This window comes from Protopterus annectens, chromosome 16.part0 (assembly GCF_019279795.1).
Source record: "Protopterus annectens isolate FY-2018-M chromosome 16.part0, PAN1.0, whole genome shotgun sequence".
Classification (NCBI taxonomy): Eukaryota; Metazoa; Chordata; order Ceratodontiformes; family Protopteridae; genus Protopterus; species Protopterus annectens.
The window spans coordinates 382,671,738-382,697,893 of record NC_056750.1 but is presented as its reverse complement, the minus strand read 5'-3'; the positions used below and the strand labels follow the sequence as shown (position 1 = coordinate 382,697,893).

Below are 26,156 nucleotides of genomic sequence, written 5' to 3'. Positions count from 1 at the left end.
TTGCTCCTGGACGTGTCGTCACCTAAAACTTAAAGGGGACGACACTCTGGAGTGAGGCATTTAAAAATCGGGTCCTGTGGTGGAAAACTCCACTTCATGCAGAGAGAATGTGGAATTGTGTATTTAAACAAAACTGTTTTAATGTCACCCATTTTGTAAACTATAGAAGGCAATGAAAAACAAAAACAAAAATAAAAATAAATGATTAAACATAAAGGTTTTTTGAATAATCATGCCCTGGTAACATATGGTTAATCCACGAACGGTCTCACGGAGCTAAACATAAAGCATCCAAATGCAATACTTCTAAGAAACTGAGTCAAGGCAAACTAAACCTGAAACGGAAGTAAAACGTATATACGTTTCCATTGAAAAAAAAATATATATACAGCCTGAAAGCTCTATGTACACTAAATGTTGGTGTGCACATGCGCTGCGGAACATCCCATGTCTGAATTCTGCTTGACATCGCACTCTTAATACCTAGACATATCACACACCGGCAACGATATCGTGAATCACTATAATATCACATCTATCTGTGTAATAGAGTTCTTGATGTAGTTAAGCCCATTGTCCGGACATGGAAAAATGAATGAAACTCTGCCATGGTAACAAGATAGAATAGAGAAAGGGGGAGGGAAGGGGGGAAAAGAATGAAAACAAAACAAAAAGGATGACTAGTCTGAAAGGGATAGTACTAAGGGAAGTTGACTAGGTGCAAAGAAAGGATGGGGCAGAAATGAACATGTAAGACTAGAATGAGATGAAACCAGAGGGAAAAAAAGGAAAAACAATCAATGGGTGTGCTGTACAGAAGTGGACACACACGGGTGTACTGTAATGCCTACAATAAAGGTACTATTGATCTACTAAACAAGAGAGTGAGGGGTGCATACTAAAGGAGTACAAAGTGGAGGACAGATGTAAACCCACAACAGTGGTGTTCTCTAGGTCCTACTGTTTGGGTACAAATAATCTCCGTTTCCGAAGGAAGGGTCTGACCTGCACTTTATCATTAAGCCCTGGGTGCTTCTCAGCCCTCAATCTTATAATCCATTTTGTCTCATTCTCCAGGGTGAAGTTAACAATGTCACCTCCTCTCTTATTCGGTGTGATTTCTTGGATGACAAAGAATGTAAATGAATGGTTGGGCCCTCTCTCTTTCTGATGTTTGGCCAGAGCATTGACCATCGATGCTGTCCTAATGTGGTAAATGTGCTCCCTAATGCGTTCTCTGAGTGACCTGTTGGTTTTACCAACATAGAACGCTTGACATGCTTCACAGGTCGCCATGTAAACAATATTTGAGCTTCCACATGAGGTTTTAGTGTAAAAATTATAGCTTCGTTGAGTCGTGGGATGGATGAAGCTCACTGTCTCATTAATGAACATGCACTGATTGCATCTACCACACGGTGTGGTGTTCATCAACTGTGTGTTAGGTGTCTCTATAACTAGATTATTCCTTGGTTTGCACAAAATTCTCTTTAAATTTGGTTGATTCTTATAAGTGATACTTGGGCATGACCCCACTATCTCCTTTATGTCATGGTCTAACATCAGTAGATCCCAATGCCTCTCCAATATTTGTTTCAGACCCACCGAATCCTTAGTATAGAACATAGAAACTCTGCTCTTAATGGGATTCGAACAGTTGTCCAATACTACAGGGGGTAAAGGCTCAGAATAGTATGGTTTCGCCCTGGTATTTCTAAGGCTTTCAACATCAACAGCAGTGCATTCAAAGGTATTTTCATTATAGCCTCTCTTTAAAAATCTAGCCTTCAGACCTTTTAGTTCGTCTGCATATCCTTCATTAGTAGGATTCAACCTAGAGGCCCTCATTATCTGGCCCTTCATCACATTGTCTAACACAAATTTGGGGTGCATACTATCCCTGTGTAGGATGGTGTTCCTGAAACATAACTTCCTGTGCACATTAGTGTTAAGCAGCCCATTACTGAGCCTATTAATGCTCACATCCAGATACGAAATATGCTCTACTGAGTAGTTTAAAGTGAACCTAAGGAACTCAGTTGAACTATTCATGTCTTCAACAAAAATCAACAACGCTTCTGTGTCTCCCTTCCAAATAAAGAAAAGGTCATCTACGAACCTACGGTAGAAGCCAACATGTTCCTGAAACTGTAGTGTGTTAAATAGGAATGTCTCTTCCCATTGTGCCATGACAAGGTTGGCGTAGCTATTGGCACAGGACGTGCCCATAGCCACGCCATCCTTCTGTAAGAAGATGTCATCTCCAAACATAAAAACGTTATTCAACAGGACTGTTTCTAGAAGGAGGGCAATAAAGTCTATTTTCACATTTGTAAACTCAGAATGATTTTTAAGGTACTCTTGTATGTGTCATACACCTAAATCATTGGGAATCATAGTGAAAAGGCTCACAACGTCTAGTGTTACTAAGATAAAGTGTGCATCATCCTCTAATTTTTTCATGTAGTCATATAGGTCCAACAGGAACTGCTTGCTGTCTCTAAGTATAAACTTGTTATCATTAACCAGTGGCCTTAGGTGATATTCAATAAAGATGGAGAAGGGTTCAGTCACCCAGCCTTGTCCAGCCACTATTGGCCTCATGGGTGGATCACTTGCCGACTTATGGACCTTGGGAAGTCCTTGTATAATGGGGATCAGGGGATTATTCACTTTAAAATAATCATAAAGTTCCTTCATAATACTACCAGAAGCTAACAGCTCATCAAGCATATAGTATACCTGTAGGGTTTTCTCTTTAACCACATCCATCCCTATCTTCAGATATGAGGAGGTCTCTCCTAAAAGTATTCCCAACCTTCTGTTGTAGTCCAATGAGTCCATCAGGACAATAGGTCCTCCTTTGTCAGCTGGTCTTATAACAAGAGAGTTATCATATCTCAAGCCCTTAAGTGCTACCCTATGATTGAAACTTAAATTCTGTTTATGCTTGACATTCATTGTATTCTCAAAATGACTATAAATGTCATTCTCTGTAATCTTAGAATAAACATCCAACAACGGATGTAACTGGGGGATGTACACACTATTGCTTCTAAACCTGGTAGTTTCCTGTCGCTCAGGGGTATTACCAAATTCAAGTTTCAACTGGATGTTCCTTACAAACATTTTAATATCAATAATAGAGTCTGCAACATTACCCCTACTAGTGGGTATAAAACTTAGACCCTTATTGAGGACATCTTCCTCATACTTATTCAGAATTTTCTTAGAAAGATTCTCAATCAGCGAATCGTTTTCTCCCACATTCTTTTCAAGGTGGGTCCTTGTTGTTCCCCTCCTGAACCTTTCCTCTTTACTTAGTACTATCCCTTTCAGACTAGTCACCTTTTTGTTTTGTTTTCATTCTTTTCCCCCCTTCCCTCCCCCTTTCTCTATTCTATTTTGTTACCGTGGCAGAGTTTCATTCATTTTTCCTTGTCCGGACAATGGGCTTAACTACATCAAGAACTCTATTACACAGATAGATGTGATATTATAGTGATTCACAATATCGTTGCCGGTATGTGATATGTCTAGGTATTAAGAGTGCGATGTCAAGCAGAATTCAGACATGGGATGTTCCTCAGCGCATGTGCACACCAACATTTAGTGTACATAAAGCTTTCAGGCTGTATTTTTTCAATGGAAACGTATATACGTTTTACTTCCGTTCCAGGTTTAGTTTGCCCTGACTCAGCTTCTTAGAAGTAATGCATTTGGATGCTTTATGTTTAGCTCCGTGAGACCGTTCGTGGATTAACCATATGTTACCAGGGCATGATTATTCAAAAAACCTTTATGTTTAATCGTTTATTGTTATTTTTGTTTTTGTTTTTCATTGCCTTCTATAGTTTACAAAATGGGTGACATTAAAACAGTTTTGTTTAAATACACAATTCCACATTCTCTCTGCATGAAGTGGAGTTTTCCACCACAGGACCCGATTTTTAAATGCCTCACTCCAGAGTGTCGTCCCCTTTAAGTTTTAGGTGACGACACGTCCAGGAGCAACGTGGTTCAGTGTTTTGGTAGTGTAGCCGTGTGTGAGTAAAAGCAGCAGCAGTATTTGTTGCGTGTTAAGGATTTTTAATGTTTTTAAGGATTTGATGTTTTTAGAGCAGTAAGTACAGCCCTGCTTTTTAAACATATGCTTAGCGTTTTAAGCGTAGGTTAGCTTAATATGTAAATAGTATATATATTCTCATGCAGCTATTTTGAGCATTTCTATCACAATGTTTATTCGTTGTTCCAACATGACAAGGATTAGGTAATTTACTATAAATGTTTATATTCAGGATTTACTGTATTTATTTTCCTGTTTGTACTGTTTTTCCATCAATGAAGTGGTGCTCAGTTGGAATCGGTATTTACCGGTTTGTTGATAACGAAGCGGAATGCAATGCATTGTGTATTAGATTGAGTGCTTTGTGTTTTAGTGTTTGAATGTGTGCAATGATGTTTTTAACCAATGGGGTGAGGGGACATGCTATAAAGGGAACTGTTTGAGTTTTTATTATTGTATAACAGTCTGAAGAAGCCGCATGGCTCACTGTGATTAAAGGATTTACTGCTCCACATTGCTAGAGTTAGCGTGGTGATTTCTACTTGGAAGTTTGAAATTTCTGTCGGTTGAAGAGTGATTTAGTGAAAGGTTTCCTTTCACCATACTATCTTGTTTGTGCATACCATTTTAGTTTTGGTTTGTGGCCGTTTGACACCAGCACCTGCTGCTGTTTGGATTACTTTTAACTGTTTTTGCTGGTGTGACATCCTACGCTCGGGGGTTATATTTTGACTTAAGATAACAAAAATGTTTTATCTAAACATGTTATCCATGCAGGAAATAATCACAGTTTTAAATTTATGGCTATAGAACTTTGTAAAATTGGTCTAAAGAGAGGGGATGTTAGAACCTATACTGAATGTATTGAAATCAAGCGGATGACAATTTTACAAGCAACAACAGGGAAAGGGTTAAATGAATTCATACCAATTAAGTCTATATTTAAGTCACGTGTTTTGAGGAGTTAGTATTTAAGATGAGAGAATTTTTGATTATTTTAGATCTGATGAAGTACTATGTGTGAGTACGAAAGCACTTCTCTTTTTGTACTGGTTTTATTTTATTAAAGTTTATTTTCTCTTACACAGTCTGCCTGACCAGCTTTTATTTTATTTCTAATAGATTTGTTTCATAAACTGGTTTTGCTCCTTTTCATTTGTATAAATTGTAAAACTTGTTGTGACAGATTTAAAGCATTTTTGCAAGGGTAAAGTCCCTTCATCCCCCTAATACAAGTCTATACCACACACCATTGCTACTTATGTATGGGTCTACTTAAAATAATCTAAACAGCATAATATCAACATCAAAACTGTCACCAAAACACATCTAAGCTCAAAAATTTCAAAACACAAAATACTGGCAAAAATCTAACTGCATCCAAAACCAATGTTTTTGCAGGGGTGCAAGACCTCAGTGCCCTCACTCCTCTTGCTAATTATTTATACCAACTACAAGATGTCACAATGGGGAAAGGGCATAAATCCTTCCTTAGTCCAACTTCAGTTTTGAAATTTTCTTTTTAGATTTTTTTGTATTATTATATTATTTTAAGTAGACATCTGTGTGTGTGTGTGTGTGTGTGTGTGTGTGTGTGTGTGTGCGCGCGTCTATATATCTATATCATCTACATATATATATATGTATATATATATATATATATATATATATATATATATATATATATATATATATATATATATATAAGAACACTATGAAAGACCGAAACCGCAGAATACCGACGCCCACAATACCGACTGCTAGAAGAACGAATCTTCAGAATCCTGACAGTGAATAATGGAGCTTGCCTTATAGTGCATAAAGGTTCATTTGCCATTCTTCCAAGTGTAGTGCAATCTCGGAGTAGGTATATTTAAGTTATGGGGGGTGTGGGGGTGCAGGGGGGCTTGCCCCCTGCATACATGTTGTTATTGCTGGTTTTGGGGTTTTATTTTGTTGTTTTGTTGTTTTCGGTATTTTGTAGTTTCATTCTTCTGGGCGTCAGTATTTTCAGTGACAGTATTGTGCGGTTTCGGGATTTAGTAGTGAATATATATATATATATATATATATATATATATATATATATATATATATATATATATATATATATATACGTATCACTTCACCTAAAACTCATTAACTCATTTCACCTAAACTCATTTCGCCAAAACCAAATCACCTAAAGTTCATTTCACCTAAAACTCATTTCACTGACAAGCAATACAATAAGGCAAGTCGAAGGTATATGTCCTTTTCTCTACTGTAGTGCAATCCTGGTGTTAGTATATATATTAAGGGTGTGTGGGGGGCACAGCCCCTCATTTATTTTGGTTTTATGTGGTCTGGTTTTGTTTTACATTATTTGGTAAAAGACAACTAGGTGGGGGGCTACACCCCCCACACACCTAATGTGGGGGGCTGCACCCCTCACACACCCCCATAATATATATACTAACACCAGGATCGCACTACAGTGGGAAAAGGACATATACCTTTCATTTACATTAGAGTACTACTTGTCAGTGAAATGAGTTTTAGGTGAAATGAACTTTAGGTGATTTGGTCTTGGTGAAATGAGTTTAGGTGAAATGAGTTTTAGGTGAAGTGGTGAAGTGATACGTACCCATATATATATATATATATATATATATATATATATATATATATATTTATATATAAAGTACACACAAACATATATATATATATATATATATATGTAGATATATAAAATGTCTGTATATCTTTGTGTATGTGTGTGCATATTTTATATATATATATATATATATATATATATATATATATATATATATTTCCACAAACACACACATACACACACACATATACCATACCACCATCAATCAGAATCAATCACATCACCCATCAGTTGAACACCCGACGCCCCAACCCACTGCACAAAGCAGAACTCTTTGGGTGGATATATATTTTTAAGAAGTCCACATAATTTCATATTGGGACATCTGGGGACGATTCATCTTCAGCCACAGACATATACAGCATACCACAGATTCTCCTTTGTCCAAACGTAGTAATTCACAAAACCCTTTAGGGGTAGGACAAGGAGGGCAGGGAGAAAACACACCAAGGATAGACAGCATAGAGGGCTTGCTCAAACCCATGCTACAGAAATAATTGGAAGCAATAATGTGTTAAATATTTCATCAGAATCCTTGTCCCAAATTCATATTCAGTTGTTAAATACAGGGCTAAATTTTGTACCTGGCTTCTTTGTTTCTGAGGACTCTCTTGCACAGGATGTTACATCCTTTTGCTGACTGCTAAATTGGAAATTGCATTTCCAGTCATTTGACAACTCTAGAGAGGATGATGTGTTTAAGTACCACAAATCCAACTTTATGCTCCCCATGCATCAGAATGTCCAGATGTTCCAAACAAGCATTCTCAAATATCTGCATTTTCATTTCAGGGAATTTGGGATCAAGCCGAACAACCTCTCAAAAATCGAACAACAGGCTTTACAGGATTTGGAAAATAATAAAAATTTGGTGATTCTACCTGCTGACAAGGGAGGGGCGGAGGTTGTTATGGACTGGGTGCAATATAATGCTGAAGCAGAAAGGCAACTGAATGATGGGCGGTACTATATACATATGCCCCTAGACCCCAGTCCTAGTTTTAAGAAGCAAATTGATGAATTTCATTTGTCTGCTAAGGAGGAGGGCATCATATCTGATTCAGTATTATATCATTTGATAGTATCTAATCACAGGAGCCAATATCTTTATTTACTTCCAAAAATACATAAAAATTATAATCATCCACTGAGAAGACCCATTGTATTAGGTAAGGGTTCCATCACGGAACCACTTTCTCAATTCTTAACAAAACATTTACAACCTTTACTTAAATGGGTTTGCTCCAGGATTCAAGATACTATCAATTTTTTACAAATTATCTCGGATATGCAATTAGAACCAGGTTGGTTATTATGTAAAAATCACGTACAAATGGATTCAAGTGAAAAAAACACCAGCAAACCAAAATCACTTGAAGGAAATAAGGCTCTAGTCCTGGGTTCCACCAAGATGGAAATTTAATACGTTTCCAAGACAATGAATAATAAATGCTTTCCACACTCAATATTACGTTTTCGTTTCTCAAGACTTCTTCAGACAACTGAATACTATCATCATATAATTTGATCATTATATATCATGTTCAGTAAAGCAATTAATACATAATCAAGGAAAATGCTTAATTAATTAACCCCTTATGTGACAAAACAAAACATAAAAACATAAAAACGTTCTAAAAAAGAGGTACCAAACTCACCATAAACATAATGCCCTATTCTACTATAACATTTTAAAAAACAGTTAAAGCTTTTCAATTAAAATTTCAATACTAATTTAATAATGAACCTTTAAAATAATATAATATATTTAAAAAACAACTTCATAATACAAAAGAAAATATTTCTAATAAATACACACTTTAACTTGTTATATACATTGATGCCATCTAGTGGACAAAATGGAAACTATTAATGGAAGCCTAAAAATTCTTTAAAAAAAATAATATATGATATGTATATGTTTTTAACTATATCCAAATGTATGTTGTATTGGACGGGCCTTCAAATTCAAAATTAAAATACCAAATAACATATTATTTCTCCCAGTATTCATTAAAGTTTAGCAGCTCTCATTTTCAAAACCGGAGAATAGAAATAATTTCATTCAACCCTGGTGGTTTATTTGCCTCTAAATACAATTGCCATAGGAGTTCTTTGTATTCTATAGATGTCTCCCATGGCCCTCCTCTAATTTCTTTTTCCACTGTTTCAAGAACAAAAAACTGAAAGAAGGCTGACAGACATTTTATTTTATGTCTAAAAAGTGCATTGTTAATATTATTTCTAATTTCATAATAGTGTTCATACATCCTGTTTTTTAACTTTCTTTCAGATTTTCCTATGTAAAACGCTTCACAGGATTTACATACAGCAATGTATACTATGCCATTTGTATCACAATTTGAGAAATTCTTACTTTCTATAATAATATCTCTACTTTTAATGTATATAGTGTCATTAGAATAGATATATTGGCATTGTGAACACCTGCCACACTTATAAGTGCCCAACTTTTTATTACCTATCATTCTTCTTTTATTTTTCTTTTCTAAGATGCTCTTAATACATCTCCCTTTCCTATAAGTGCATTTTATAGGTTGTTCAAAAAGAACACTTAAATCTGATAATTCACCAAACTTACTCCATTCTTTCTCCAAGAGTTTCCTGATCTGTATTGCCTGTCCACTATAGTCAATAACAAAATTATTTACACCATTATACTTAGTGGGGGTTTTACTCGATCTAGCCAGAGCCATGTTCTTCCCTAGGATGGGTTCAAATTTACTAAGTCTTCCATCCTTGACTTCCCTCTCTATATTTGACACCAATTCTGATGGATACCCTCTAACCAAAAACATCCTAAACAATTCTCTACACTCCTCATTAAAGTCCTCCTCCCTTGACGTCATTCTACTGGCTCTCACATACTGTCCTTTAATCATGCCCTTCTTCTGATGAAATGGGTGTGCACTACAGTAAGCCAAGTATGAGTTGGAGAAGGTATCCTTTCTATGCAACTTAGAACGTTTTTTTAGAATGTTTTTATGTTTTTATGTTTTGTTTTGTCACATAAGGGGTTAATTAATTAAGCATTTCTCTTGATTATGTATTAATTGCTTTATTGAACATGATATATAATGATCAAATTATATGATGATAGTATTCAGTTGTCTGAAGAAGTCTTATTCATTGTCTTGGATTTTGGTTTGTTGGTTATTATGTACTTTGGACGTATCTGCTTTGTACACCAATATTCCTCATTGGACTGGGTTACAGGCACTTGAGTATTGGTTATACAGATCTGAACTATATCCACCAGGGTTCAATACCTTTCTGATCTGTTTAGCAGAACATGTTCTGACCAAAAATGTTTTTTATTACCAAAACAAATGTTATTGGCAGGTCCAGGGTACGGCCATGGGGGCATCCTTTGCTCCCATTTATGCTGATCTTTTTATGGCTTTTATAGAGGAACATCTCATTTATGACACCAGCCATAACATATATTTAGAGGAACTAGCTATATGGAGGCGTTATCTGGATGACTGCTGGATGGTGTGGAGAGCAGACATTAAATATCTTCAGGAGTTTGTGGAATACCTGAACAGCAATAAGAGAGGAATACACTTCACAGTCAATTATGATGCCCAAAAGATTACCTTTTTGGATGTGTTAGTTGCCAGAAACATGGATCATACTTTACACATGGAGGTTTACCGTAAGTATCCACAGTACAATTCCCTCCTACATACATCTAGTTTTCACCCAATACATATTACAAAGAATATTTCCAAATCTCAGTTTCTTCAGATGACGTGTATCTGCTCACATCCAGGTACTTATGAACATTTTAAACAGGACCTGACTATGAGGTTCAAAAACAGGGGTTATAAAACTGAGGATATACTCACTGCCAGTAATTGGGTTTCAGGACTAGACAGGAAGGACCTTTTGAAGTACAAGGATAAAACACAGGGGGGGGGTGACTCGGTGATTCGGTTTGTAACCACCTATGGAAGAAACACCAACATGCTATTGGATAGCATCCAAAGACACTGGAATATCCTCCTAACAGATAATAGGCTATTGGAGTTTCTTCAGGACAGATGTTCTTTTTCCTTTCATAGAGAAAGGACCCTTGGATCACATTTCAATAATTTCAAAATTGGCTATAGATACACCCCAGATCCCATTCAAAGAACTATGACAGGTGATTTACTTTCTGGTTGTGTCCCTTGTGGGCACTGCACACATTGCCATAGGTTGATGAAATCCAAACAGTTTACCAGCAGGAACACAGGTATTATGACATCAAGTTTTATGCCACTTGTGGAACTGACTGGGTGATTTATCTTGCGACATGCATGAGCTCAGCCTTTTATATAGGACAAACTTCTAGACCCTTGAGACTACGTATATCTGAATATTACAGTGACATTAGGACCAAACACCTCAGTAATGCTTTGTATAAATATTCAATGGCACACAAGAATGCTAATTTTAGATTTATCATTATAGACAGGGTTGTGGGAAATAGAACAAATAAAGCTGGGTGGCATTCAGTATTAAATACAAAAGAAAAGAAATGAATCATTAAGTTGTGTGGTTTATTCCCACTGGGACTTAATGAGAATTTTTGATCAACCAATGAGCATGAATTTTGTTTCCACTTTGTGTTATATAAGGGCAATGTTTTTATGGCTTTTTGACTTAACACTGATGAAAGCTGCTTAACCTGCTTAGCCAAAACTGGTTTGTTACTGCTTTATTTATACATGCTTTAATAAAGCATTTCTATATCACAGTCTGCTGGCCTTCGTACTTTTTTGAATTGGATATATGAACAACCAACTTTTATCTTGACAATTTTTTATGTTCTATTTAAATTTCTTTTCGGGTTTCAATTTTTAGTTGCTGAAACTAGACACAATGTGACAGGTTTTTATAGGTATTTTGCTGATGGCTGATTTGGTTTAATTATTATCTATGACTCTCTAGCTATAAAGACTAGCCATCGTCTCCTTTTGCCTGTGCCCATTAGAGATCACCACTGTGGAGCATCAGTCTGCAGAACAAGTGGCAGTGGAGTTTTACATTGTTGAACTGCCAGCCCAGCGCTCAACCTTCTTCAGAAGGCACATGCATGCACACACTCACACCTAAGGACAATTTAGAATGTCTAATCCACCTGCAGCATGTCTTAGGAATGTGGGAGGAAGCCAGAGAACCCTGAGGAAACCCATTCGAACACAGGGAGTGTAGATCATAGTGTGTGTTGTACCTTTAAACCCACTGTAGTTCATGGGCATGTGCATAAAAGTACTGAGCACATGCAAGAATAGTGCCATTTTGTGTAAGCAGCTGTAGTGAAAGCATGTATGTATGTAGCAGTCAGTCAGTTAGATAGTTCATTTAAGTTTCGTGTTCCAGTCATCCATCCTGATATGTTTTTGTGTGATAAATATCTTAAATGAACACCCAAGCCTCATCATCTTATTTGAAAACACAAGACGAGTGACATGGTGTCAGAATGGGATCTGAAGTCAAAACTTCTTAAAACCATGATGCACAAAGTCAGAAATGGAAGAATATACAAGAATGGCTCAAATGACTTGCAAACGACTCATAAACAGGTCAGAAAATATTTTCAGGGCACTTAAACTTGTTTAAATGATGTTCCCTTGATGAATATAAAGCAAAGCACTCAAAACCAATTACTGAATAAACAAAATGTTCAAAATTGCAACATATTGAAAAAAGTACTTGAAATAATTCGAAAACATTTGAAACAATTTGCAAATCATATCAAATGTCCAAAAAAGAGAAAATGACTGTATTTTTTCACAATGTACTACTTTTCACATTAGCTAAAGCTATTCAAAGTATCTAAAGTGTGCAAAGTATTGGCAGTGTGTGCAGTATTACAGTACAGTCTTTTCAAAGAGTACAGTTATTTCAAAGTGTCTGTTGTGCAGGTGAATACAATTACAAGCACCTGGTGTGTGTTTGACACTTATTAGAGGGATTTCATAGACCTGGTCCACTTGTGTTTGATAATAATACTGTTGAAAATTGGAAAGTGTTTGAGCAAGAATATGATATTTTCATACAGGCTGCTTTATCTGATAAAGACATGCATACAAAAGCATTTATTCTGCTCAATTTAGCTGGTTCAGAAGCCATTGAGATAGAACATTCATTTGTATATGCACCCACTATTTATGCAGAGGAGAGGGAAGACCATCATATTGTCGTACAGGCTGAAAAGCGGGAAGACCCCGGGTGCTTAAAATGTAAATTTAGAGAAACGTGCAACCCTCAAATGAATATTAGAATGGAAAGGTACATATTTTATACAAGAGCTCAAAAGCCTGTTAAAACTTTTGCAGCATATATAACTGACTTGAGAAACAAGGCAAAAACGTGCAAATTTGGTGATCTGACAGATGAGGTGATAAAAGACAGGCTTGTGTTTGGTGTCAATAATGATGAAGTGAGAACGATTTTGCTTCAAGACAGTAATTTTAACTTTTAAGTGAAACCACAGAGATTTGTCAGATATACGAGCTTACAGAAAAGCACACGAATATGCTTACAAATGAGAAGAGCATGCTTGCAGCTTCTTCCAGCACTAATGTTGATATTATGCAGCACAAGGTTAAGAAGCATAGGCCAAAGGGTGTGGCTCCCGCAATGAAACCCAGGAAAGCTTTAGTAAAACCCAGGGCACACACAGCAAAACTGAGGGGGTGATTTAGCAAAACCCATGGTCATAGTCAACTATCGTAATTGTGGAGGCAGTCAAGAACCTAAAAGAGAAAAGTGCTTAGCTTTTGGTCAGTAATGCTACATATGTAAAAAGTGGAATCATTTCAGAAAGCTTTATAAATCTAAAGAGGCACATTATTTTACTAAGAGAGAGCATTCCAAGAAGCAAGTTGATCGAGAAGAAAGCTACAAACTTACTTTTTATGTTGATGGTGTCTCTGCGCTTGAGGAAAACGTTAATGCAGTAGATTTGTTGGTAAAGAGCGAAGTATTTTGTACTGTACTGATTAATGGGAGACCTGTAGAGCTAAAAGCTGATAATGGTTAAAAGTTCAATGTTATGTCAGCAGAAATGTTTGCTAAGGTAAAAGCTGGTGAAAAACTTGATTTGGCAAAGTGTGTGAAGCTTGTTGCTTATGTTGGTGAAGAGATTCAAACTGAAGGCTCAGTAGTGCTTTCATGCTATTCTACTGGAACAGCCATGACTTGCAGTTTTACATAGCCAAAAGACATGTGCAGTCATTGTTAGGCCTCAAAGATAGTTTGAAAATGGGACTGATTTAATTTAATAAGGAAGTCCGCCGTGTAAACATTAACAACAACGAAGGTTTCACACAGAATATTTTTTCTGAATATGCTGACATTTTCAGAGATGGGCTTGGCAAACTCCCAATTGTGTACTTCATGAAGTTAGACCACTAGGTAAGGCCAGTTGTCAGACCAACACAAAAGGTTCCAGTAGCAATGCAGGGCAAAGTAAAAGCTGAGCTAGACAGAATGGCACATTCAAGAGTAATTTTTCCAGTAGAAGAACCAACTGAATCAGTATCCTACATGGTCGTAGCTCATAAGAAAAGCTGAATGAATTAATCCAAGAGATTCGAACAAAGCACTAAAACAACCTCATCATCCAATGTGTACAGCTGAAGAAATTGCTGCTCTCATGCCAAATGCCACTGTTTTTTTCTGGCTTAGGTGCAAAAAGTTCATTTTGGCAGATTTTACTTGATCGAAAATCTTCCTTGTTAACCACTTTCAGTACACCATTTGGAAGGTACAGATTTTTCAGAATGCCATTTGGGAAAAATTCTGCCAGTGAAATCTTCCAACGTGCGATGGAGTAAATTTTTTCTGGTTATCCATGTGCTCTTATACTAGAAGATATTCTTGTAGGAGGCAATGGTGAAATCGAACATGAGAAAAGTTGTAGATCATACTTGTGAATCTTAAACTGAATCCTCAGAAATGTAAATTCAGGATAAAATAAGTTACTTATGTGGGTCATTTGTGTACCAGTTCAGGCTTCCAGACAGTTCTAGCCAAGCAAGCTGCAGTTCTTGAGATGCCACCTCCAAACAATGCCACATCTTTATGTTTTCTTAACATGGTTGACTATTTAGGCTGACACATAAAAATGTAATTTGGTCCTGGTTGGAGCAACACCAAGCAGCATTTGATGTCCTGAAACAGAAAATTGCCAGTCCACCCACTTTGAGATGTTATGATGATGTGAGCAGGTTGATTCTAAAAGAGAGGTTTTGTATGAGTTAATTTAGTTCTGATGAAGTCTCTATTTAGCAGTGAGATGAAACCGCTTAACTTTTTAATTTTTTTCAATAAATCAAGTGTCTATGGACTTTGGTCAACTTGATTTTTTGAAAGTTGTGGAGCTTGTGGTGTGGAGCCATTGAATTGCCTGTTTGCGTTTTTACAAATCCTATTTGCTGGCATATTCATCTGCATTTTGTTGATTTACAAGATATTATGATGTTCACAAACCTGTAAATCTTTCATGTGATGCTTCAAAATATGGTCTTGGTGCAGTAATTCTTCAAGAGGGCAGACCAGTTACCAATGTGTCTAGAACTGTAATTTAAACTGAGAAGCAGTATGCGCAAATTGTAAGAAAGACCTTTTGTCAATACTGTTTATATGTTCGAAGTTCAATGATTATATTTATGGTCGAACTATCCAGATTGAAACTGATCACCAACCTCTGGTTACTACTTTGAGAAAACCAATGCACACAGCTCCAGCTAGATTGCAGTGCATGATGTTAAAACTGCAAAAGTACAATTTCAATATGGTTTACACAAAAGGCAAACTTCTTTGACTTGCTGATACTTTATCCAGATTGCCCAGACAAACCAATGACCAGCATGACAATGAAAAAGCTGATTTTGGAGTTATGGAAGTGAGAATTTTTTCTTCCACATGTCTTCATAAGCTTAGAAATCACACAACTTCTGATCCATTTCTCCAGAAGCTGAACCATTTTTTCAGTCACAGATGGCCGGCAAAAAATTTTGTTTACCACTAGATGTGCAGCAGTAATTTTCTTATTGAGACAGGATTTTGATGGAAGGTGGTATCACCATGAAAGGTCCAAAAGTGGTAATTCTAAAATTCTTGCAACAAGAGCATATTAAAATCTTGCACCAAGGTCACCCGGGAACTGATTCTACTAAAAGAAGGGTGACAGGACAAGTATTTTGGCCTTATGTGTCAAAATATATTGAGAAGGAAATTTCAGCGTGTTCATTCTGTAATAGTACTAAACCGCACCAACAAAAATAACTACTTCAGCTGAACCAGATTCCTGAACTATCTTGGTCGACAGTAGCCACAGATATTTTCAAATGGAATGGTCAACATTATTTGGTATTAGTTGACTCTTATTCAGATTGGTTTGAGATTGACCTACTTCCTAACCTAACTTCTAGTACTGTCATTAAGAAATTTAAGAGAAAACTTGTCTAGCCTTAGAAAAATTAAAAATAAACTGATTAGCCACCTTCCCCAGATATCTACATAACGTATCTACAAGAATTAAAATACAATCTAAATCAGATAACATTAGTAGTATATATCATGAAAAGAAACAGAAGAAAGTATCAGATATAGGAGACATCATTGAAGCATTTTGGTTCCACTATATGGAACACTTCAAAAAAGAAGATTTAGATACCAACCAAATAAACTTAGATACAAACCTTATCAATATAAAACAAATTCCCGAAAACTTAAAACTAGACCTACAAAAACCTATATCCTACAAAGAAACTGTTGACAAGATAAAAGAAAGTAATTCTAACAAAGCTCCAGGGATAGATGGTATAATTATGGAAATTTACAAACTCTTCCCTTCAACAGTAATCTCCCTTTTTCATAAAACTTTGCTAGAAGTCCAGTCAGAAGCAAAAATACCACCCTCATGGAAATATTCTCTCATAACACCAATTCTAAAAGATAATAAACCATCAGACCTTTGCACCTCATACAGACCTATATCATTACTGATTAATGATTACAAAAAATTCATGTCAATCCTAGCTAACAGAATGAAAATTCCACTTTCAAAGACAATTAATAATGATCAAACTGGATTTTTATATAACAGGCACACATGATAATATTAAAAGGATACTTACTCTTATAGATTATGTGAATAAAGAAGATAGAGAAACACTTGTAATCGGATTAGACATAGAAAAAGCCTTTGATTCTCCCAACTGGGAATATCTATTTAAAACTTTAGCATTATTTGAATTTCCTCCTCCCTTCACCTTATTACTAAAAAAATATATATTAATAACTTAGCCTACATTAAATTAGGTCCTTTCACCTCAAAATCTATCCATATAATGAGGTTCTAAACAAGGATGCCCCCTTTCTCCTATTTTATGTGCTTTGGCTATAGAAATACTTGCAGAAATAAAAAGCAATAATCCAAGAATAAAAGGAATAGAAGTCTATGACCAGTACATATTTAAAATAATGCTTTTTGCTGATGATATTTTATTAACCCTATCAAATTCCAGAGTCATTAGGAGAGCTAGAAGAAGTAATGGAGAAATTTTATAAGATTTCAGGTCTACACTTTAATAGATCAAAATCAAAATGTCTATTTTTAAATAAGAAAAAAGAACTACAAGTTACAGATAAATCCATCATAGGTAAACAAGAACCTATGCTAAATTATTTAGGAATAGTGTTATGCAAAAATATAAATGAAACAATATTAATAAATTATAAAAACATTATTGAAACAATAAAAATATATATAGAAAAGTGGAACAAAATTATATTAACTTTTGAAGACAGATTGCAATTAATAAAAATGGTCTTATTGCCAAAAATACTATATGTAGCATTAGCAATACAGTTAATTCCTGAAAGATGCATTCTTAAAGAAATAAACTCATGTTTAATAAAATGTTTATGGTATCCCAAAAAGAATAGAGTAGCTCTAACTCATCACATTAGACCCTGGAAACAAGGAGGATTGAACTTCCCAGAAATAGAAACATATATAAAAGCATCTGTGCTTAAAACTACAATAGACTGGATAAACACAAATTATTTTGCCAACTGGAAAGAATTAACAACAGCTATATTAACAAATGAATTTAATCTGTTAAAAAAATGTTAATAGTAGACAAATCAGACAAACCCTGGTATATACTATGCATAAGTATACAATACAATATAACAAAACCTTCTAAAACAACACTGATTAATCATTACATCAATTCCTTTAAGAAACTTATCGATGCATAGATCTAAAGCTTTGGTTTGACATTTTAACCCCATTTACCATCACTAGGAACTTTCCTCACAAAATATATAGGGAAACAATAACCTCCTGGGAACAAAATGGATTCTTATGCTAGTTTCAATGTATAAATAAATTACATGTTTTAGATATACATATGATAAAAACTGCTTACAATATTCCAACACAGGACTGGTTAACATTATAAAGCATTTTAATGTACACTCAAGTTTTATGCAGATTAATTAATAATTCCTCATTTAAAGATATTCCAAATCTAATAAGTTTTCTTTATGAATTTATATATAATAGTTGTGAAAAGAAAAATTCCATTTCAAATCTATATAAAGAGTTAACATATAAAACAATTCCCAAACCATCATACTGGCAGTTCTTAACAAAAGGTCAGTCAATGCAGTTAACAAAATAAATTAAACCTAATATGTTACTATCAGCTAATTACACCTCTAACACACAGTACTGGAAAATATTTAACTGGAAATACTTACATAGAGCATTTTTAACACCAGATAGAATTAAAAAATCAGTACTACTACAAATGTTTTTTGCTGGAGGTGTGAAAAGTCAAATAAAGCAGACTGGATTCATATTTTTTATGAATGTAATAAAATTAAATCATATTGGAATGGAATCAATCTTTTTTTACAAGCTTTATTTAATGAATCCGTTGTCGCCTCACAGTAAGACGCTGTCCGGTTCGATTCTCAGCTAGAGCATCTTCTGCGTGGAGATATGCGTGAATGGGCATACCTTCGTTGAAGGTTGTGCATCAGGGCTGGTAACTCGGCACGTAAAAATCAACTACCAATCATTAGTGGACCGGAGTTCCGCTGTGGCGACCCCTAACTGGGAAAAGCTGAAAGACACAAACAAACAAATTTAATGAATCCTTTACCTTAACTAAAGTATTGATTATACTAAATGTAAATGAAGGTCCCTACCTGAATAAGACAAATATATATTTGTTATGGACAATACTTGCTATATCTAGGAAATGCATAACCAGAAGGTGGAATTCAAATACACCCCCGACCTTGGAAGAATTCTACACTTTACTGAAGACAACTGCATCGATGGAAATAAAAATCAAAGAACTACAAATATATCCCAGGCCATTGGTAAATAATCCTTGGAAGAAATTTATATCTTTGATGGGCACTCTGCAATAATCAATATTGTATCTCTGATAATTGATCTGTTATTTCTATATTTAATAACATACAGTGTATATAATTGAAAGTCAGGCCATTGTACATATTGTATATAGTTGTTTAAAATTATATTTAAAAATATTATGTAAATGTTATTTTAATTGAAAATAAAAACATATTTGAGGAAAAAAAGAAATTTAAGAGACATTTTTTCTATCTATGGTAGTATGCAAAGTCATTTCTGACAATGGTGCATAGTTTACAAATCAGCAGTTCAAAAGATGGGCTGAGACATGGGACTTTGAGGATACTCAGGACTAATTGGCTGAACATGCAGTTCAAAGTGTGAAACAGTTGCATAAATCCAAGACAGTCAAAAACAATATTTTTTCTCAATTTGTTTAATCTCAGAAACATTCCTTGATTCAATTTATTTGGTTCACCTGCTCAGAGACTGATGTCGAGACAAACCAGAACTACATTACCAATCAGTAAGAATTTCTTGATTCCAACTGCTAAAAATAAAAAAGCAGTAAAAGCTCAACTCATAAAAAAGCGTCTGTCACAGAAATTCCATTATGACAAAACCAGCAAACATCTCAACCCATTAAAGTAAGAGATAGTGAGGATGCAGAGACCAAAAGGTTTTGATCGAGTTTGACTTGTGAAACATCTGTGTGTGAAACTGAGATCGTACATCATTGAGTCACAAGGAATGGAATTTAGATGGAATCGGAAACATTTATTGCCGGTGTCTGAGCCAATGTTATACCATCTTGTCTATAATTGAGACTGTAATTCTTAGAGTATGATATAAAATGTTCCTGTTCCAGATAATTTATCTTCTGTTCCTAAAGTTCCTAATGAACAGCATTCCTCAGTAACTGCCCTGTTGCTAAACCCAGTACTGATTATTATATAACAAAGTCAGGTCGTATCTCAAGACCTAATCCTAGATACACAGCAGCTGGACATGATTATTGTTTATGTGTTTATATAATTTTTATGTGTATCTGACTGTCATTTTTCATTTGCATGATACAATTATCAGTGAGGGAAGATGTAGATCATAATGTGTTTGTTGTACCTTTAAAGCCACTGTAGTTTGTGGGCACATGCATATAAGTACTGAGCACATGCAAGCAGAGTACCATTTTGTATAAGCAGCCAGAGTGAATGCATGTATGTGTGTAGCAGTCAGTCAGTTACCTAGTTCGTTTAAGTATTTATGTTCCAGTCATCCATCCTGATGTGTTTGTGTGTAATAAACATCTTAAATACCCAAGCCTTATCGTTTTATTTAAATACACAAGACAAGAGACAGGGAAGACATGCAGACGCTGCACAGACGGCACCCCAGCTGAGAATCGAACCAGAGACCTTCTTGCTGTGAGTTGACAACACTAACCAGTGCTCACTCTGCCACCCAGCTGTAAAGAGTAATCTGCTGGAGTTTTTCAACTGTTAAATGCTATTCATCATCATTGTAGCATCGTGTATACAACTTTAATAATACATTTATATGCATGTGCTTACTTGTGTGAGTAAATCTCAATATTATAATTGATAAACTACAGTTATGTAAAAGTAGCACGTTACTTTAGTCAATAACTTTTAATAGTAATATATTACTTTCTTAGAAAAGTAATAAGTATTAGTAATATATTACTTTCAGTGAAAAGTAAGTAGTAATAGTAACTTATTACTTTTGTAAGTAACTAGCACAACACTGCAAAAGGCCTTTCAGTTCTTTTTTTAAAGCCTATTTTTCAAAGTTATTTTACAATATTTCCCTCTCTGTGCAAATAAGAAACTCCATCCTCAAGACTACTTCTAATAGAGGATAATTCTGGTAATACAAACTGGTTTTCTACGTGACAGTGTCTATTTCGTGAGTATGTTCTGCAGTCAACATTCAGATTCAGGCATTTGTTTATTTATTCATTCATTTATCAATATTGTCACATGTGTCAAAAGTCTTAGGCAGTTTCAAAGAAATATTAACCACCCAATAGCCATTACTCACATTTTTACACTGCAGTCATTGTATCTGACAATAAGGCTAAAATTTACTAATAAGAATATGCAGTCATTGTTACTTATACTTGCTTATTCTAGTATCTGTCTGTGTAACATCCATTGAGAAATTTGAGAGTACAACTGTGGTATATACCTGTAATGTGATTTTGTGCTTGCATTACCTTCCCTGGGTTTTGAAAACTTTTTTGTTCCTTTTTGACAAAGTGTAGAAACGATGCTTCCTTTAAACTCCAATATCTTAATAGCTTATTATTAGATAAACAATATTTGTTTATTATGTTAGAAGAATGGATTTAATAATAACTAATTCTGAAGTCCTATGTATCTCTATTTTATTATGTGCTTTGGAAACTAAACTGTGGTGTACATAACTATTATTTGTATTTGATTACATGATTATGTCTCATTTAATCTATTTTTTGTCATATGATGCATAAATTTGCAGCAACTATGTGCCACAGAAGTAGGAAATTCTATATTTCCCTTATGTGTATATATTAAACATTTTAAGCAGTAGTATGTTGATATTCTCTTAGGCCGCGGTGGTGCAGCAGTTAGCATTGCCACCTCACAGAAGAGGCTTTCCAGTTCGATTCTCATCTGGAGCACCTTCTGTGCGGAGTCTGCACATCCTCCCTGCAGTGGAGTGAATTTATAGACATGCAGGTAGATGGGAACGTCTGTGGGTGTGCCTTCATTTAGTGTTGGGCTGGCAACTCGACACTGTAAAAATTCACTGCCAATCATTAGTGGACCGGAGTTCCGCTGTGCCGACCCCTAACTGGGAAAAGCCAAAAGACAGTTTTTATTTTGATATTCTCTTGTAATGCTCTACTGTTTTCAGCATTCCCTCAATCCAGATTTCATTGTCTGTCATACACAATATAAAATATACAGTAGCTTTTGTCACTTCTCTGCCTCACAGTAGGCAATCTTACCTTAAATTTTAAAATAACGGTCCTTTTGGCTGGCTTTAGGTCTTGATTCATAGAGTAGACTCGAATTTTAACTAAAAAAAAGTTATAGCAGAGAGATAAAATAGAGGTTTACATATACGGAAATATTTGCAGCAAATGCATTTATAAAGCAAGTCTTAAGACAATATTTTAGAAGCACAAGAGTGAATTGTAAATCATGGTAAATTATATATTATATATTAAAAGCTTTTTAGAATGTACATTGGAGGTATGACATGGTATGTAGCAAATATCAAATGTTTATACACTGGTAAAGTGCATTACAAATCCCCCATATTATATTTTGCACTCATAATATGCATTTGAAATGTTCCCCTTCCTCAAAAGTCTAGAATATAATGAATTCAAATCATAACACAGATTGTATTCTCTTCTTCTTACCACAAAAATTATAATTACAAAAAATGAGATAAATACTCAAATAGTAACCCACAATCATAAATCAGTGCAGAAAAGGTATCAAGTAAACACAGTAAGAATAAAAGAGATTGACCACCTGATGATACAATTTGATGCTTGAAAAACATTGCTGCAGATAATAAAAAAACATATGACATGGGCAATGGGTGAAAGATTCCTTCCATTCCTTATGGTAAATACTGAACAGAAATCAAATTTAGTGGGATAAAAATCTCCATTAAAAACAAGACATTCTAATAGTGCTATAGTAACATAAATAAATCACAATTAACAAGATAAGGGTATTAAATATAGCCTTGAGTCATCTCCTAGTTTGAACAACACAGTTCTTAACATGCAAGATGTTAGCTTATATAATCAAAATCTGGATGAGATTATTTGTTTGTTTGTTTGTTTGTTTGTTTGTTTGTTTGACATTTGTTGACCAGGAAGGTCCGACTGGGTCATGAACCCATCTTCAGCGAAGGCCCAGGCAGAAAAGCTCCACAAAGTAACAAAATTCAACAAGATTCACAAGTTAGAACAAATCATAAAGATATAAAATACAGTGAAAATTACAGAGAAACTTCTGCAGAGTACTAAATTTAACAATATATAATTACAGTGACAATTTCATTTATGTGTTAGTGTATACTTACAGTAACAAAAGTAGCACTTTTGACTTTAGGCAGTCGCTGTTGATTCCTAATAGAGATTGCTATCCAGGAATACAGTAGCTTATTTCAGTTTATCTATAATTACAATTCCTATGGTAGGCTGATAGTACAGATTACAGTGCGAGTTTGAGTATTTAGAAAGGATGTCTACAATGATCTTTTAGGTAGACTTGCAGGAGGGCTTTTAAGATGGGGAAAACACATAGTGTAGAAGCTATCTGAAGTTCATAAGTCAGACTTGGAGGAAGGTGGAAAGGATAGAGAGTTAAAGGAGTGGAAGGCAGAGTGGGGTAGTTTGGTAAAGTAGGTTTGCTACTTTTTTTGGAACAGGGGCAGATGCTAGTATTTTGGTAGTGTTTTTAGTGTGAGTTTAAAATTATTATGGTTTGTTATTGATCTAATGTTTGCTGGAAGGGTATTCCAAAGTTTAGCTACAGTGTGGGACAATAGACACTGTCCAGCCCTTTTATTTGGTCTGTGTAGGGTTATTAGTTGCCTGTCTTCTGACCCGAGGGGCCTAGTGGCTGTGTAGGTTTGGAGGAGTGAGTTAAGGGCTGAAAAATTATCAGGCTGATATATGACTTTGTGCCCCATGTTGAGTTGTTGATGATCTAGGTGGTGTGGAAGCTTGAGTCAGTTGAGGGAACTGAGAACTGTCCAGTGGTGTGCAGTATGGGGTGCATTAATAGCGAATGTAGCAATTTTATTATAGCAGGATTCTAGTTTGTTTTTGAGGGTAGTCGGGATGTTTGTCAGAATGGGTGCAGCATAGAGAAGAGAGTGGAGTAGGTAAGTAGTAGCCAGAGTGATCTTTGTAGTTGTGTTCATAAAGTTTTTGTGGCAGTAAAACATTCCAAGTTTACAGTGAGTTTTCTTTATTGTGATTTGAATATGTATGTCAGATAATATTTTATTATCAATGGTTATGCATAGTAGCTTGGCTTGAGAAATGACTTTGAGCTGAGTATTGTTTAGTGAAAAGATCTTAAAGTCAGTTGTGACATTTCTGGGTGTGAAAAGGAGAAGTTTAGTTTTATTTGGGTTCAGCAGGAGCTGTGAGTTATTTAGCCAGGTTTAAATGGAAGTGAAGGCAGTTTGGGTTGAATGCAGGAGGTGTTTTATGCTGTTGGAGGATGTGATGACAGTAGAATTTTGTGCATATTGTATAAGGGTGCTTTGGTGGGAGGCAGAGTGAATGTTAAGACATTAAATAGTAGAGGTCTGAGAATGGACCCCTGAGGAACTCCACCTCTGTTTGGTAGATAATTTGAGAGGGTTCCATGCCATTTTACGCATTGTTGTCTGCCTGTCAAGTAACTATTGAACCATTGTTGAGTAGTGGGTGAAAGATCAAGGGAAGAGAGTTGTTGAAGTAGCTTGGGGTGGGAAACCTTGTTGAAGGCTTAGATAGACCAAAATATATTACAGATGTTAGTAGTCCTGTGTCTCTGGCTTTATTGACTGTGTTATTGAAAGAGAATAGTACAGTAGTTGTACTATGTTATAGTCTGAAGCCATGTTGTGTAGATATGAGTAGCTTATTTTGTAGTTTATGATCAAGTAGTTGTTTGTGGATGCGTTTTTGTAACAGTTTAGATAAAACTAAAACATAGGTATTCTGTTGATTGGGGACTGACAGGATAAACATTTTATGAGACCTATTACAGGTCTAAAAAAAGAACTGTATTATATCTGTTGGGCTTAAAACTGCTAAACATAGTACAATTTTTACCAAAATAAATAAAAAGGTCCAACAACTTACAAATATTTTATTATATATGCAGGCATACATTACTAAAATTAATTTCCCATAAACCATATTTAGGGCATGGTGCTTTTATCAATTTTGGGAAGACTGATGTTGATTAAAGCGAGCACTTTCAAAGGAGGCTTACGACATTGGCTTTATCATCCTATTTGGAATTTGAATGTTTGGACCTTATTGCAACAGATAGGTTTAACCAGTTAATATTAACTCCAACAAGATGGATTATTTTCTCAGATTTAGTACTTACAAATAGAGTGGGGCTCATTTCAGAACAAAGTGTAACTGAGCCATTATGCAATTCAGATCATGTGGCCATTAGATTTAATATCACATCATATAGTGTTTATAAACTATGAAACATAATGTAAATAAGGTAAATCATCAAGGACTAAATAGTGCACCTAAACTGACTGACCAAAATGAATCACCTCATAATGACACCAGAGTAACACCTGAAATGTGATAACGTCACTTGGTTTTTGGTTTACAGTCTTTAGAGTGTAGTTTAAGCCTACAGGCATCAAAGACACAACTTCAGCACCTTGGTAGAATAAGTACATAAACTTGTAGTGTATGGAGAGCCGTGATTACACTCTATTATCAGTTAAAATACACACTAGTTCATCACTACTCTAGCATGAGACTCAATCTGAACAATGCTTAGAAGAGTGTTTAAAATTTCATAAGCATCCTAAGACTCAATCTTAATGCATGCCTGTGCACTGCTAGGATCACATTTGGGGCTAGGTACTAACAGCAGATGATGCTGGCCAACAAATGAAATTATCAGAACTTAAAGCAGCTTCATTTCTGCCTGCTGTCTAGAGAATTAGTCAGTCAAAATGGATTTACCTTTAAAATTCTTCCTTTATAAACAGAAATATAAAGAAGTCCCTACTCTCTGTTTGACAGCACTTGCCAACTCCTTTACCAGCTTTGAAAGCCAGCAAAACACTTTTTATTTTTTCTTTCTGTTTTTCTGTAAGTAATAATAAATTTAACAGATAGATCTCCCTACAGTACAAAGAATTATGTTCTGTTCTCCAACCATTACCCTATATTATGTGTTTTCGACATAGATGCCAAGCTTCATCTCTCCGACTTCACTCAAGGTGAA

General features: G+C 35.2%; 1 protein-coding gene across 1 annotated transcript in view; it reads right to left on the bottom strand.

Annotated features, from left to right (window-relative positions):
* The window catches only part of C5 (complement C5), a 1,726,304-nt gene that overhangs the window by 1,600,533 nt on the left and 99,615 nt on the right, over nt 1–26,156 (bottom strand). The window contains exon 4 of the mRNA XM_044057986.1: nt 22,157–22,227. Coding sequence (XP_043913921.1) covers nt 22,157–22,227 — 71 coding nt within the window. The remainder of the gene's footprint in view (nt 1–22,156; nt 22,228–26,156) is intronic.